Below are 16,219 nucleotides of genomic sequence, written 5' to 3'. Positions count from 1 at the left end.
TGTGACACACACACACACAAACACAGAGCGAGAGATCCCACAGATAGACACAGAGTAGCGAAGTTCCACTCCCAAATGCACTAGCTCCAAAACCCTGGCTCCCTTTTGGTATTTCTTTTATATTGCTCTTGACAAAGGTAAATATCACCAAATAATGACGTGGCATGTCCAGTAACATATAGGTTGTTACAATTTATACGTTACGCCCAGTGGGGCTGTCACGTGACACATCCAACCCTATGTGTCCGTGGACAAGCTACAGCACGACAAGGGTTCAGTCAATCCAATGAGTCTAGATTTAGAAGTGATCTGGCACTTTTATGAGTCTATTCGTAGACCGTGCATGCCCAGTCACTTAGTGTAGATGCATATCCTTTGGTTGCACACAGCACGGTCATAAGCATTCCCATCAGAATCCATCAGAATCCTTCAGGGGAATTTTCCAATGCATTTAGCCTATTTTACCTATTTTTGACAAATTTCACCTATTATTTTTAAGTGACTTTTGTTGGAAAGTAGGTAGGGCAAATTGAGTAAGTTTGTATATAAGCAAACCTAGACTAGCACTAATTGGTAGAAGAGGCAACAGGAGCACCGCTCAACAGAAACCTTCTCAGCAGGAACTCCCAACAAGGCCTAGCGTTTTTGCTACACAGCAGAGAGGCTAGCGTTTTGCATCAGGACCCCAGATCAGCCAGCATTTTTGCATTTGCAGATTCCCGGCGACAACAGAACCACAGATCAGCCTAGAGTTTTGCATTTGCAGGACATCCGACGACAGCAGATCAGTTTTCAGCCCTAGCGTTTTTGGTTTGCAGATCAGCCCCGACGTTTTGCAGATTTACCGCGGGTGAATTTTTCTTACCGGAGATACACTTTCTGGGACACATCGTCTCAGCAGCAGGAGTACAGATGGACCCGGCCAAGATTGAGACTATACGTGATTGGCCCGATTTGAAGAATGTCCATGAAGTTAGAAGCTTCTTGGCTTATGTTCTTACTACCGGCGGTTCATTAGAAAATTTGCAGAGGTTGCTTCCCCTTTGCACATTTTGACACAGAAAGGAGTCCCTTTCTCGTGGGGACCCACAGAGGTGACTGCTTTTCATAATTTGAAAGAGAAATTGACTACAGGACCAGTTTTGAATTTGCCGGATTTGCAAAATTCATTCGAAGTATATTGTGATGTATGTGGTAGTAGTCTGGGTGCGGTCTTAATGCAAGAAGGCCATGTCATTGCCTATGAGAGCCGATTGTTTTCAAGGCCGGAATTGATAGCATAGATTTATAAGAGAGAGCTTTTGGCGGTTATCCATTCTCTTACTCAGTGGCGGCATTACCTACTCGAAGTCGATTTTATGGTCTTCACTGATCATCAATGTTTATGCTACTTGTCACAAAAGCAGCTTTCAGAAAAGCAGATGCGATGGGCTAACATCTTGTCACAGTTTCACTTCCAAATTGTCCATGTACAGGGACAGAAGAACTTGGTGGCAGATGCTTTGTCCCACAAGCTGTTAGTCTTGGCTATTTCCGCGATTCATCGTAGAAGCTTCGAGGACATGGTCGATCAATACGCCACGGAACCACATTTTCCAAATTATTCAGTCGAATACAAAATGGGGAGGTAGTAGCGGGATATTCCATACGGGATGGCTACTTGATGAAGAAAACGATGTTGTGCGTACACAGTCATTGAGCGAAAAGGTTCTAACAGAATGCCACTGTCCACCATTTACGGGTCACCGTGGCATTGATACCACCTTGAAAGGTGTGGAGCGTTACTTCTTTTGGCCAAGACTCAAGAAGGATGTGGACGATTTTGTACGCAGTTGCTTGGTATGCCAGAAGGTCAAGTTTGACAGGCGTAAAGCACAGGGATTGTTACAGCCTTTACCCATTTCTACCCGCCCACGGAAAGTATTGCTATAGATTTCATTTTTGATCTCCCGAAGACATAGACGCGATGCAAGAAAAGAAAGAAAAGAATTAAGAAAGGAGGAAGCGGCAGCACGAAGCGCGGCCATGGAGGCCGAGCGTGAAGCTCAAAGGGAGCTTAGCACTCAAGAATTTATTTCCCAAGTGCTAGCCTCGAAGACCGAACCACCCAAAGATCGTGGGAGTTGATGCAAGCCACGATGCGGATTCCAACAACCCAGTCACCGAAAAGTTGACCTTCAGTAAGTATGATGGTAAGATGGATGCTACGGTGATTCATTCTTGGTTGCATCAATTTAATGCTTATTTTGCGACAACTAAGAAAACAGGAAATAGAAAAGTTTTGACGGCAACTATGTACCTTGCCGGTGATGCCATCAATTGGTACCACGCATGGCAAGAGGCACAGCTCGCCGCGCACCTAGAGGAAGCCGACGAATTCACGCCCCTCTTTTAGTTGGGCTGATTTCCAAGACAAGCTCAAGGCACGGTTTATGCCACCTCAGTACCTCGCACGATTGAAAGAGGATTGGCGTAATCTCAAGCAACATGGTATGCCAGTAATGTCTTTTTCTAACCGTGTTTTACAGCTAGGCACTCAATTACGCAAATCGGATGATGAGCGCAAAGAGGCTTTTCTCTTTGGGTTAGACGAATACATCAAGTTTGATGTCGAAGTCTTTGACCCCGCGGATCTCAACAAGGCGGTAGCAATCGCTTTCTCCCAAGAGACGAAGCACAACAAGGGAAAGCCTAAGGAGAACAAGACTTCCACAAGTACCTCGCAGACTTCTCAGAACCCTCAGAACGGTAAGAACGGTAAGAATGGTAAGAATGATAACTCTTCTAACCAATCTTCCAACAGTCTCTCATCAAAGAATTCTTCCAATGAATCTAAGGGTAAGACTAACACAATTGCTAAACCTAAGCTTACTGCAGATGAAAAGGTAGCACAAGGAATTATAGGAGGATATATCACGTCGGAAGAGCAAAGCACTTATTCTAAGGAAGGTCGTTGTTTTCATTGTCACATTAAGGGTCACATAAAAAGAACATGTCCTAAGCTTGAATCAAATGAATCTAAAGAACCCATAGCACCCACTTCCTCTGTCAATGCAATGAATGATAACACGAGCGTGCCCCAAGTTTCTCAGGACCCTCCCATTGATGATTCTCTCATTAAATGTTATGGTCGTACGTCGGGGCACCGTTTTGTCATATTGTTTGACCAGGTAGTATGCATGATGTGATCAGTTCCTCTCTTGTTGAGAGAGCCCGCCTCGAAGTTAGTCCGAGATCTCCTGTCGAGGTCTCTGGCTTTCGTCCCGGTATGGACGCTCTCATCATGGAGGAGTGCCTTAATGTGTTGTTTGTAATTCAACAAACTGCCTTCACTAGAAGATTTGTTGTTTCTCCTCTCTCAGGATGTGATATGATTTTGGGCATTCGATGGTTTCGTGATACTAACGCTCTCATTGATTTTGAGGCTAACACTTTAACTCTTAATGCCAAAAGTGATTCTCCTATTGTCATTCATGGAGAGGACATTGCTCATTCTCCATCTCTCATTGCTAATATGCAGAACAAGATTGAAAGGATTCAAGAGAAGGAGACTCTCTCAGTCTCTTTTTCTCCAAAGCATGACATGCAGGATTTGCATGATTGTGTGAAGCATGATGATGATTTGGATGACAAAGGTAAGCATGATGATTTGCATGAAGATGATGTGATTGTTCACAAGGATGATGTGTTAGTGGATGCTTTTTCTAGCGAAGCTAACCTCGTTGCAGATTCGATCAATCACGAAGGATCGATCTTGGCTCTCGAGCCTAGGACCAAAGAAACCTCAGAGGAAGTATTATGTGTTCGCATGATTGATACGCACGCATTGTTCGAATGTTTCATTCGTGATCGTTTCCTGTATTTTAGTCAGCATCGTTATGTGATCCCTTTTCCTAGGCATGACATATTGTATGTTGAGCACGTTTCTCTCATGGATGAGCACGAATGTATGCGGATTTTTCATGAAAAGCTGAAAAGTATGTATGTAAGGAAGTCACATTTCAAGTCTCTTCCTTGGCATGACACAGTTTCCGAACGAGCACATGACAGTATGAGCACCACGCATGGGCATTTCCATTGTGATTTGCCACAGTTGATTGATTTCGATCAAACAGAAAAGATTCGATCTCATTGTTTGCATGTGTTTGATGAACGGGTTGTCATTCCGTCTCTATGTTCATCTACATTGCATACACAATCTTTAGAGAAGAAAATATTTTTTTCCTTCACTTTACATGGAATGGGTATGTTCATGGTTTTGTGTTGGAGATGGTTTCAGGAATTTTCAGCCATGGAGATTCTTGAAGACGGAAGAAGCAAGTCTCTAGACGAAGTTGAAGTAAGGAAGGAGCCACAGAAGACTTTGTGTCGCTTTCGGCGCGGCCCAAAGAAGCAAGCGTTGCAGACCTTTATGAAGTTCAAGTACCGCGTGACCCACACATCAGCGTGGGCCGGCGAAGAGTCCCTTCCAAGATTCCGGATGCTATTGGCGATCTCCCTCGACGCCATACAGTTCGGTACCAGTACCTCACTTTGAAAAGGAGGGGATGCACGTGACACATCCAACCCTATGTGTCCGTGGACAAGCTACAGCATGATCAAGGTTCAGTCAGTCCAGTCAAGTCTAGATTAGAAGTGATCTGGCACTTTCGTGAGTCTATTCGTAGACCGTGCATGTCCAGTCACTTGGTATAGATGTGCATATCCTCTGGTTGCACACAGCATGATCATCAGTATTCCCTCAATCCCTTCAGAATCCATCAGATTCAGTCAAGGGAATTTTCCAGTGCATTTAGCCTATTTTCCCTATTTTTTGGTATTTTCACTTATTATTTTTAAGTGACTTTCCAACAAAAGTAGGTAGGGCAATTTTGCTAAGTTAATATGTAAGCAAACCCAAGTTAGCACTTTCTGGCAGAAGACGCAGCAGGAGCACATGCTCAACAGGCACCTTCTCAGCAGAACCCCAGCAGGACTCCTGGCGTTTTTGGTCCCTCCATCCTCGCCATAGAAGAACCCCTAGTGTTTTTGGATTCCCTCGGCATTCCCATCTAGCCCTTGGCAATTTCAGCCCAGATCCTCGCCAACAATCCCCCAAGCCTGGCGTTTGCAGTTGCACCATCGCCAGCATACCAGAACAGCCAACGTTTTCACTAACGCCAGCAGCAAGTTGCAGATTGGCATAGTGTTTTTGCCCAAGCCCCCAGATCTGCCAGCGTTTTGGGTTTTCAGCCATTCCGCAGCAGAAAGGTCAGCGTTTTCAGCCCTATTGGACAGCAGCATAATCAGCCCTAATTGGTTGCAAAAGAACCCCCCTTTTCAGCCCATAAAAACGCAGCCAAAACCGTCATTTTCAGCCACCGAAACAGCCCCGAAATTCAGTAGTTAGAAGACCACAAATTTCAGCCATAAAGTCGTCGTCGTCATCGGCATAGTCCCAAGTTGCATCAGTCCATTGCATACGCATTGTACCACTTTGTGCATCAAAAGTAGACCACTCTCACCGACAAGTGGGGCCTTCGGAGGAGGGTTTTACAACGTCTCTGGTGTCGTATCTCTCTTCTCTCTCTATCTCTCAGTCTCATACACTTGCACGCACATTGTCCATTCACTTTGTTCGTGATCATAGCACTTTCCATCAGGAACGGAAGGCTCTCCCTTCCATAAGAACTAAAAGGAACCTTGACCACAGTTCGGAGCACTCATCTTGAGCAAAGCGCAAACAATCATTCCGCTGCACCTAACATAAATACGTTGCCGATTACTCAAGGTCTGAGATTTGGAATGAATTTGAATGTGTCCTGTCATGTCCGATGATGTGACTGTCGATTGGTACATGTGCTAGATGTGTTGTGCCTAGTGCGTCGGTACTAACAGTCAGTGTCTGCTAAGACAGTTTATGGCTTCTGTCAGTTTTGCAGGCGTAATTGACGCCGATTACAATTCTTTCAAGAGGGGGGTATGTCACAAATTGATGACGTGGCTGGCCCCCGAACACTGCAACTGAAGACTGGCAGTAGTGACACGTGGCAGACTGTACGAAACTGGCAGCGTACACAATTCCGGAAATTGCGGCGCTTTTTACGTTGAAGTGCTGACGTGGCATTACGTACAGAATCAACGCCAATTACGCTGGCTGATTTAGTGGGCAGCTCTTGGGCCTATTGCTTTTAAATTAAAAGTTTTTGAGTTTAAGCGCTTTTGGGACTCTGCTTTTGGGCATCCCTTGTGTCTTTAAATAAGTGGGCAAGGCCTCACTTCACAGTGCATATGGATGTAGAGTCTGAGAGTGAGCTCTCTTGTACTTTGAACACAGATTAATACAAAAAGAAATACCGAAAGGGGCGCTAGTCTTTGAGGCCAATACCTCTTGGCACAAAACTACGCCAGGCCATGTCGACCTAATTGTGAATTGTGAACTGTTTTGAAGTGAATCTCTACTGTGACGCGACGTCAGCACTTTTGTGGCTGAATTAGATGATTATGACAATGAGGGTTAGGGGTCCTTATATACTCCTCGGATGAATTGCCCGACACAATTCTCATGTCAAATTAGGATCACACTAGGAGAAGGGTCACACTAGACATTCAATTGAGTTGCATAACTTAACACTCATGGTGATTGCACCTCCTCCTCAAGAGCTCGAGGCTGTGGCAACAGTGAGTGGATAGATTGATAGTGGGACACCCTATTACACATCTCACACTTCTCACAACATGGAGAGTTATCGGACTATCCCTTCATCAATCACATTGGTGATGATTCTAACTCTATCTATGATTCGTGTTGGAAATATTTCTCTTGGTAATGCAATCTTGAATGTTTGCTTCATATGCTTAAGCTCTCAACCAACCTTTTCTCTACTTCTAGCAGGTTGCTTGTATCGTATACAGTTTCCCCTTTAATTTGCAACCCCATGGGAGTCACAATCGAAATATTTGTTCCTTACATCCTAAGAACTTTATCATAGATAACGAGAGTATTCTTTGAGACTAAGATCAGCATGACCAAGCTCTAGAATACGAGGCACGAAATGTGACTTCTTTGGAAAAGGGATCAATACATGAAAAAACGAAGAAAAAAATTGAATTTCAAAAAATTAATTTGTGAATTTCGGGTGGTCCCTGGGGCCTATGTTATTTGTCTCACACATGAAGAGCAAACATGATGAGGCTTGCGAAGCCTGGGCATACCATATCCTTGAAAGAATGTTGCAAAGTAGCGGAGGTCCTATGGAGGTGGATTCACTCCATGATTCTAAGTATTATTTGAAACTTATTGATGATTTCTCACAAAAGGCAAGGAAATGTTTCTTACTAAGAGTCTGATGCTCTCTCTAAGTTTTGATTGGGTAAGTTGAGATAAAAACCAATCTAACTCGTAAGTCTCTATCTTTAGAGCTGACAATAAAGTTGAATTTATACCATTTGATTCCTCTCTCTTCTAAAGACATTTCAGGACAAACCTCTCTCCCATTCACTTCTAAGCAAAATGGTGTTGTGGAGAGGAATAAAATGTTAGTGAAGGAGATGGCACACACTCCCTTGGATCATGCCTCTCTCCCTCGCCATTTTAAGGGGAAACTATGGCTACATCTGTGTATCTCCTCAAACACTTTCACAAAAGCAATAAGACGGCATCACTCCAAAGGAAATAGCTATAACATTGCAATGCTTGGTTCAATGATACTAGATTTGATCTTGACTCTATTATAGCCTCTTCATCTCATGATAAGATTAGGGCTTTATTTTTGGTCATGGTATTTGACAGAGATAGTTGCCCGGCCTTACCCTCACTCACTATACATGTGGCCATATGGAGTTATTGGGCTCTCTCTCTCTCTCTCTCTCTCTCTCTCTCTCTCTCTCTCTCTCTCTCTCTCTCTCTCATTCAATGGTTGTCACATCAACCACCACTAGAATATCCACACATCTTCGTCCCATCTAAATGATTGGCACAACCAATCACTCAAGGATTAAGGGCGAGCAATTTGCACACATCATTTATTGTAGTACTTGTTGATTCGGGGTAGTGACTGGTTTTCCTCCCATCTTGGATAATGGACAGATCAGCCCGATTCACTAATCCCTTGGGATCTAGAAAGTTACAAGACAGTCATGGTAGCAACCTATTGGCCAAGGTTTTGAGGGCTAATGGGCAGTCCCCTATTTTGTATCATGGGTTCAATTTACAAGAGAGATTGCAGGCTGCATAAATGTTCTCTGCACTGGGCTATAGCGCATTCTCTAACTTGACGGATGAGAGGCCAGCAGAATCTAGATTCACTAGTCCAGCTATAGGCAAACTTAGCATTGGACAGATTGACTCTCTCCAAATGAATTTCTTTTACGCATGTATGATCAGTGGACCTCTTGCACTAAGGACCATGCACAAGCTCCCCTCCTCTCGTCATTGACAAGATAAAACAAACAGAAAACTCATTTGCCACTTCTACATTAGTCTCACAAACTGAAAGCAGAAGCAGTCACACATGTAGCTAATGAACAACGTCCGTAAAACTGGAAAAACCAAGAAAACGGCAGCCCAAGAGAAAAATTGAGAGGGACGGCCACCTGTGGAAGAACGATGACAGCAGAGAGAGGAGGAACCTTGACAGGCGGCCATCGGAGGAGAAAATGATACGCCCGAGAGAGAAGTCCCAATTCCCCACTAGTATAGGAGCATCGTTTGCATGCAGTAAGTACAACGCAGATAATTACAAACACAACTTAGACAAGACTCGAGCTAATAATATATCATGACAAGCCTCAAGGATGGCAATGGTGAGTGAATCAACCCCTCAGCAATAAAGGCCACGGATCCTTTAGTGAGGACCTTGTGTCGGCAAGTGCACTCGCGAATCTCGGGGAGATTGAACGTCAAGCAAAAAATGCACGCATAGGCGGCCCCTTGGATTTGAACCTGACACCTTGTTTGAGGCAACACAATGGCCTAATCAGGCAAGCGCATGCATTTTGTCGTACCCACTGCCCAAACAAAAACCTATAAAGTAAACCTCTACAGGTGAAAGTAAACTAGAACATAAAAAGTAAACTCGAACACGCCCCTTTAAAATCGTACGGCCGAGTTTACCACGCATATTGCGTGTGCACTTGCCAGCCATAGATCCCATCATGAGGTCTTCATTAAAGACCCCTTGGCCTTTAGTGTTGAGGCTCACCAACCCCATGACTAGGTCCCACAAGGACTTGAATCAAGTGTGAGGATTGGGATCTATGGAGGGGAAGTCTGGAGCGAAAAACGGGTGTGGGAACCTTGGGATGCATGCAATCCATGTCCTAATTTACTTTTGCATGAGCAACTTGACAATATGGGCCTTCGTTTTGCCAATAAAATCAAGAAACCCCACTAGCGTGTCAACCTCCCAAGCCAGACATGGAGGGATCAAGGTCCCATGGGAGCATGGCCAAACCTTTCATTAGTTGGATCATTTTGATCCCCAATGGTCAAGTAACTGAAGGTTACCTTGGATTGATCAATCACATTACCATATATTTTAACTTGCAATAGAATTTTGTGTGCTTTTAGGCCTACTTCTCTTTTTTGGCATCATGAAATTGCAAAATCCAAAACTCATAAACCTTGCATTGATTGTGTGTGGAGAAGCTCATCTTCATAAGGTTATAATCAAGCCCATAAATGCTACATTTGGCCTCCATTAGCCTAGTTTATCAAGTCCCTAATCTTTGCTATTATTAGGTGTGTGTGATTGAGCAAGAGCCATTGCTTAATAGAGCATATAGTCTCTGGCTCTTATCATGTCATAATAACTAATATCTAATTCTCCTAAATGATTTTCTCATGTTAAACTGATCATTTTTAATATGGGGAAGTACCAGGGGAGAAAAGGCTAGAGTATTTTTAAGGCTAGTAGATTGGTCACAGTAGGGATCCAAAGGAGGGAAAATAGGGATCCAAAGGGGGACCATCTGCAGAAGAGCAATGTGCAAGCAATGGGCTTCAAAGACCTAAGGTTCATCCCATTAAGACTTCCAAAATTCTAAGGTTCCAAAATTCAAAGGGTGAGTCCAATGGTGAATGCTTAGGAAAAAATGATGCTTGATAGTGTACAAAAAGAATTTGCAAGTCCTAAAGAGGAGGGGGCGAGCCCTTTTAGTAGGAGATGAGAGAGAAACACATGCACACACACCCATGCAATCCCCTTTACACAAAGGGCATAGTGGACACATGTCAGCTCCCTAGCCCAATTGCCCACAAGGTGCATTCAAATCCTATAGGATGGCCATAGAGGTGGACCAAAGAGAATTAGGCTAGATTAAATCTAGTTAAATTCATTTAAAAACACTTAACAAAAGAACCAATAAGAATTAAGCTCTCTGGAAGACTATTGTGGACACTCTCCCAAGGGGTCCAATGAGCATTCAGCAGCCCAATGGCTTGCCTAATTCCTATTGGCCAGAGGACTAAGGGGTCCAATAAGAGTTTAATTACATTAAATAATTACCTAAAGCTCTCACAAAAGGGGAAAGGGGGACACATGTCACAAGGCTATCACTTATTCTTCTTAATTATCATTGGCTAGGCTTTGCAGGGTCCAATGGGGTGTCAGCATGAGTAAAAAGCATGAGGGGTCGACCAAGAGAGAGAGGGGGGGCTGATTTTGTCAAGGCATTATCACACACACACTCACACAATCTCATGTGTGAAGCAAAGAAGACTCTCTCTCCTTCTCAAGCTTTTATGGAAAGCTCATCACCTACTCCAAGCTTGTGAGAAGGGAGGCCTACACCAACAACTCTTGGGTTTGTGATGTAAATCCAACCAAGAGCCAAGCTCCAATGCATGCTCATCTCCTCTACCATGCTAATTACTAAGCTATGCTAAGCTTTTTTGAGTGATTATGTGAGGAGATATACTTCTTTCTCGTAAGACTACTCCTTCTTCCTCTCAATCTATTCTCATACCCCGCTAGCTCTCACCATCTTCGAAGGTGTGCGAGGTCTTGGGTCAGACTGTGAGGGACTTGATGTTGTGTTTTATAAGCGTGTGCATGGTGCTTGAAGCTTCCATCTTCATTGCACCATCAAGTTATTGAAGGAACACAAAGTATTGTATTGTAAACTGTCTCCCTTGATGGGGGAAACCTATAATACAAAGCCTTTTGGAGGGAGGACCGGCTCCATGTAAAGCCGGTCCCCAACTGTTGTCAATAGCTTAATTTCTCTCTCTTTTGAAGTATTGTTCATGCCTATCTAACTAGGTGTCATGCTTTTTGCTGCTCTCTCCATTTATTCTATTAAAATGTTCACTAAGTTCATGCTATTTTCCGCTACACACAAGTTACTAGGCCATTAAATGTTACATTGGTATCAGAGCACAAGGTTTCTCTTTTCTTGCTCAAGAAGGGAGGTCCTCAAGCTAGCTATAAATGGTTGGTATTATTAATGGCAATTGAATAAGTAGATTAGGGATTTTTCAGCCTTGCAATGCATTGCCTTCGTGCAGATAACGGGGCATCACCGTCGAGAATTATGGTCTTGATAGTGGAGTCCTATAGGGCTTGCTTACGGCTTAACCACTATTGAGCTATTAGTAGCTTGACAGGAGCCTGTATTATTTTGTTGAATGACCTTCTCTTCTATTCTTTGCAATTAATGATATTCGAGCCACGGGTACAATAGCTTGAGTGCTTTTCTAAAGGGGTAAAGAGGAGCAGCAACTAGGGCTTGAAGTGCCAAAGTACACCTAAAAAATTATTAGAATGGCTGACAATAGTTAAGAGAGTGAAATTAATGTTGATAGCTTTGATTTTGCTAATGAGCAGGCTACTAATGATGCCCCTATGCTTGTTAACTACCTTGTTTCTAGGCTTCAACAAGCCATGGGCAATCCATCCCTCCAAAGTGAAGTGCAACGGCAGCTACGTGCTCATGGGATTCTCCAAACTCCCCATTATGACGAGAGAGTACCTAGGAAGCCTCCTTGCGAGAATTCCAAAAGAGGCCTCTCTCCGATTCGCGAAGAAGAAGAGGATCCATACGAAGGGCTCAAAAATTTACTACTTGACGACACGTCTCCTTCCCAAAGGAGAACTCAAGAGCCCCCACCAAAAGAACGATAAAGAAGTGAGTCTCCTGCCACCTCGACAAAGATGGCTCCACGAAGACGGCGGGCAAAATGCTCTCCATCACCACTTAAATGGAGAAGACCATCGCACACTTCTCCACACCATAATTCAAAGAGGGATGATAGAAAACAAGAGAAGAAAAAGGCGAGAAAGAGGTCACCCTCTTCTCCATCTTCTTCATCCTCTTTCTTTTATGAAGAAAGTGATGGTACAAACAAAGAGGAACAAGGCAAGAAAAAGGCGAGAAAGAGGTCACCCTCTTGTCCATCTTCCTCAAATTCTTCATCTTCTGAAGAAAGCGATGGTGAAACTTTTGAACCATCAAAAAGAAGAGGTCAAATCCTATGCCGCGTGGAAGAGGTCGTCCAAGATCAAGAAGTTCAAAGAGGGAGGAAAGAACATCTCTTTCCTTACCTACGATGGCACCTTTGGTGCTACGAACAAAGTCTTGGCCTTCATCCAACAATTTGATGCTGCGTTTGGAGATGAGGGCTTCAGGAAGTTGTCTAAGGTACACCATGTAGCTATGCATTTTCAAAAGTCCACCAGGAAATGGTGGTCTAGCCTACAGACAAATGGTGAAGCCCCACGAACATGGAAAGCTTTAACAGCTTCCATCGTGAAGCAGTTTTTGGCTAAATGCCAAAGACAAAGTACTCACTGAATGATGAAGCTTGAAGCTCTCTCCCTACGAATCTATTCACAAATATGTAGACAAGTTTTGGGATTTATATCTCAAATCCACTCCAAAGCCACTGTTTTCAAAAAGATGGATTTTGGAGAGCAAAAACAACAATTTTGTGCAAGTCCTAACTCCAGATATGGCGGAGTATGTCAACTCCCAAAGGCCACGCACTATATCTGCAGTTATACACCATACCATGGTGGCTTCACGAATCAATTTCCAACAAGGGGCTAAGAGAAATCCTAAAGCCGCGGAAAACAAGGGTTCTAATGAGCCTAAGGGGAAGGACAATGTCCAAAAGTCTCCTATGGGCAATTCCAATAACAACAAAGCTGAGGAGAAGGGAGTTTATAAAGGCAAAAACAAACTCTCTCCTGAAGAGCTTGAGCGTTATTGCAAGGATAATTGTTGTTTCAAATGTGGCGAGCAAAGGCATGCGTACCGCGCTTGCCCCCAAAAGAAAACCCGCCATGAGCCTCCTAGAGCTACCTTGGTTGGAATCCAAGAAGAGGAAACTCACCACAAAGGATCTCCTCTATACCATGCTTGGGGAAAGGTAAGAGAACATGATGCTTTTATTCTCTTTGACCCTGGTTCTGCTCATAATTTCAGATCCACAACCTGAAGATATGGCGAAGTATGTCAATTCCCAAAGACCACGCACTATATCTACGGTTATACACCATACCATGGTGGCTTCACAAATCAATTTCCAACAAGGGGCTAAGAGAAATCCTAAGCCCACGGAAAACAAGGGTTCTAATGAGCCTAAGGAGAAGGACAATGTCCAAAAGTCTCCTAAGGGCAATTCCAATAACAACAAAGCTAAGGAGAAGGGAGTTTACAAAGGCAAAAACACTCTCTTTCTTGAAGAGCTTGAGTGTTTTGCAAGGATAACCGTTGTTTCAAATGCGGCGAGCAAGGGCATGCATAACGCGCTTGCCCCCAAAAGAACACCCACCATGAGCCTCCTAGAGCTACCTTGGTTGAAACCCAAGAAGAGTAACTCACCACAAAGGATGTCCTCTATGCCATGCTTAGGAAAAGGTAAGAGAACATGATGCTTTTATTCTCTTTGACCCTGGTTCTACTCATAATTTCATACCCATAGAGTTGGCCATCAAGATAGGCATCCAAGCCTATGAGATGGGAGATGTCCTACCCGGAGATGGTGCTTTCAAGGGGCAAGAAGCTTCAGTCACTCCCTTAATCGGGCCATTGAGGCTCCATGTCCAAAGCTATGTGGACAAAGAGGACTTCTTTATCTCTCCTCTCAAGCATGAGGATGTAATCCTAGGGGCACCATGGTTTGATTGCATGGCTGCCAATGTTAAATTCTCTGAAAGGAAAATCTACTTTAGGTTGTGGGAAAAAGATATGTACATAGATGCTAAGGAGTTGGGTAACACCATACCCATTGTACATACGCAAGCTTTCAATAAGTCAATAAAGAGCTCTATTTCTGGGTACATGATTTTTGTTAAAGATTCTCAAAATGAACCTAAAGTTTTAGCAAAAAAAATATAAACAATCACAAAGAATTAGAGTTATCATATTTTCTCAAAGGATTTCAAGATGTTTTTATTGATGACATCCCTTGTGAACTACCTCCTAAACGAGGCAATGATGACCATGCAATTGAACTTCTTCCAGGAAGTTCACCACCAAATAAACCTCCTTATAGAGTTTCTCAAGCTCAACAAGAGGAGATTATGCGGCAAGTGCATGAGTTAGTTGAGAAGGGCATGGTTAGGCCTAGCTCATCTCCATTTTGTTCACGCGTGCTATTAGTGCAAAAGAAAGACGGCACATATAGTATGTGTTCGACTATAGAGCACTAAATAGGATCACTATCAAAAATAGGTTTCCCGCTCCACGGGTAGAAGACCTATTTGATAAGCTACAAGGGTTGACCTACTTTAGTAGAATTGACCTTAAAAATGGCTACCATCAAATAAGGATAGTTGTTTAAGACATTGTAAAGACCGCATTTCGCACCACGTTTGGTCTTTACGAATACATTGCCATGCCTTTTGGTTTGACCAATGCACTAGCCACATTCAACCGCTTGATGGAGAAGCTATTCAGGCCTCACCAAACCTTTACTAGAGTGTTCTTTGATGATATTATCATCTACTCTATTTCACTAGGCGAACACAAGCAACATCTCCAGGTAATATTCCAAGTCTTATGAGAGAATAAACTTTATATTAGTCAAAAGAAAAGTGAGTTTTTTTTAGAAGAGATTCAGTATTTAGGTCACATTATCTCTCAAGATGGCATCCAAATGGATCCATCAAAGCTAGAGGTAATATAAGGATGGCCTAATCCAAGGAATCTTCATGAACTAAGAAGCTTTATAGGTATGTGTGCATACTATAGACGCTTCATGAAAAGTTATCACTAATAGCAGGACCATTACATGACCTAACAAAGAAAAACGCTAGGTATCTGCCAAGGAGAACAATGCTTTTGAAAAGCTTAAAGAAACCTTATCTCTCAACCTGTGCTTACACTGTCGGGTCTCTCAAAGCAATTTGAGGTCCAATGTGACGCTTGTGGTGATTTCCTTGGAGCTGTTTTGCTCCAAGAAGGGCACGCCATATCCTATGAAAGTTGAAGGCTCAACCCAGTTGAGCAAGCTCTAGGCATATATGAAAAGGAACTCCTCACAGTTCTACATGCCTTAAACTCGTGGAAGCACTATTTACTAGGGACTCCTTTCATTCTGCAGACGGATCACCAAATCCTTAAGTACTTTATGACACAAACCAAGCTCTCCGACAAACAAATGAGGTAGAAAAATTTCCTTTCGCAATTTCATTTTCATATTGCTCATATTGCTGGAAAGCATAATCAAGTAGCCGATGCACTCTCAAGACGATCGAGAGTGAATGCAGTTTCCATAGCAACTCACAATGATCTATCTTCTATAATAGATGAGTACGCTATTGATTCCGATTTTAGAGATGTGATTTCAGCCCTTGCACTAGGGAAGAAAGAGGAACCATTTACCTTACAAGATGTTTATCTTCTCTATGGCAATAGACTATGAGTTACTAACTCACTACGTGAGAAAGTAATGTATGAATCTCATGCTCCTCCTTATGTGGGGCATAGAGGGATTTAGTCTACCCTAAAAGGGATTGAAACATATTTCTATTGGCATGCCATGAAAGCAGACATACAAGAGTATGTTTCTAAATGTGTGGTATGCCAAAAGACAAAGTTTGATAGAGGAAAGAAACCTGGATTTCTTCAACCTTTGCCAATCCCTAATTCACCATGGGAGAGCATATCCATGGATTTGATCTTTGGATTGCCTATCTATGGGAATATGAGAATATGGACAATAGTAGACAGGTTCAGTAAACAAGTTCATTTTATACTTGGCAAAAAGACTATCAAAGCCCATCAAATGGCA

The 16,219-nt window shown here is 43.0% G+C and overlaps 1 protein-coding gene across 3 annotated transcripts in view; it reads right to left on the bottom strand.

Moving 5' to 3' along the window:
* The window catches only part of LOC147440061 (uncharacterized), a 44,900-nt gene extending 36,137 nt beyond the window's left edge, over positions 1–8,763 (bottom strand). For 2 of the 3 annotated variants that reach the window (XM_086485741.1, XM_086485742.1), the window contains exon 1: positions 8,575–8,732. In XM_086485741.1, coding sequence (XP_086341867.1) covers positions 8,575–8,626 — 52 coding nt within the window. In that variant the 5' untranslated portion in view covers positions 8,627–8,732. Of the gene's footprint in view, positions 1–8,574 lie in introns of all 3 variants that reach the window. The other variant, XM_086485743.1, reaches the window with a different exon arrangement.
* Positions 8,764–16,219: the final 7,456 nt, after the last annotated feature.

Source organism: Adiantum capillus-veneris, chromosome 16 (assembly GCF_014529385.1).
Source record: "Adiantum capillus-veneris isolate H3 chromosome 16, ASM1452938v2, whole genome shotgun sequence".
In the NCBI taxonomy this organism is placed as follows: domain Eukaryota; kingdom Viridiplantae; phylum Streptophyta; class Polypodiopsida; order Polypodiales; family Pteridaceae; genus Adiantum; species Adiantum capillus-veneris.
The sequence above is the reverse complement of the archived record's forward strand: the minus strand, read 5'-3'. Positions and strand labels throughout refer to the sequence as shown.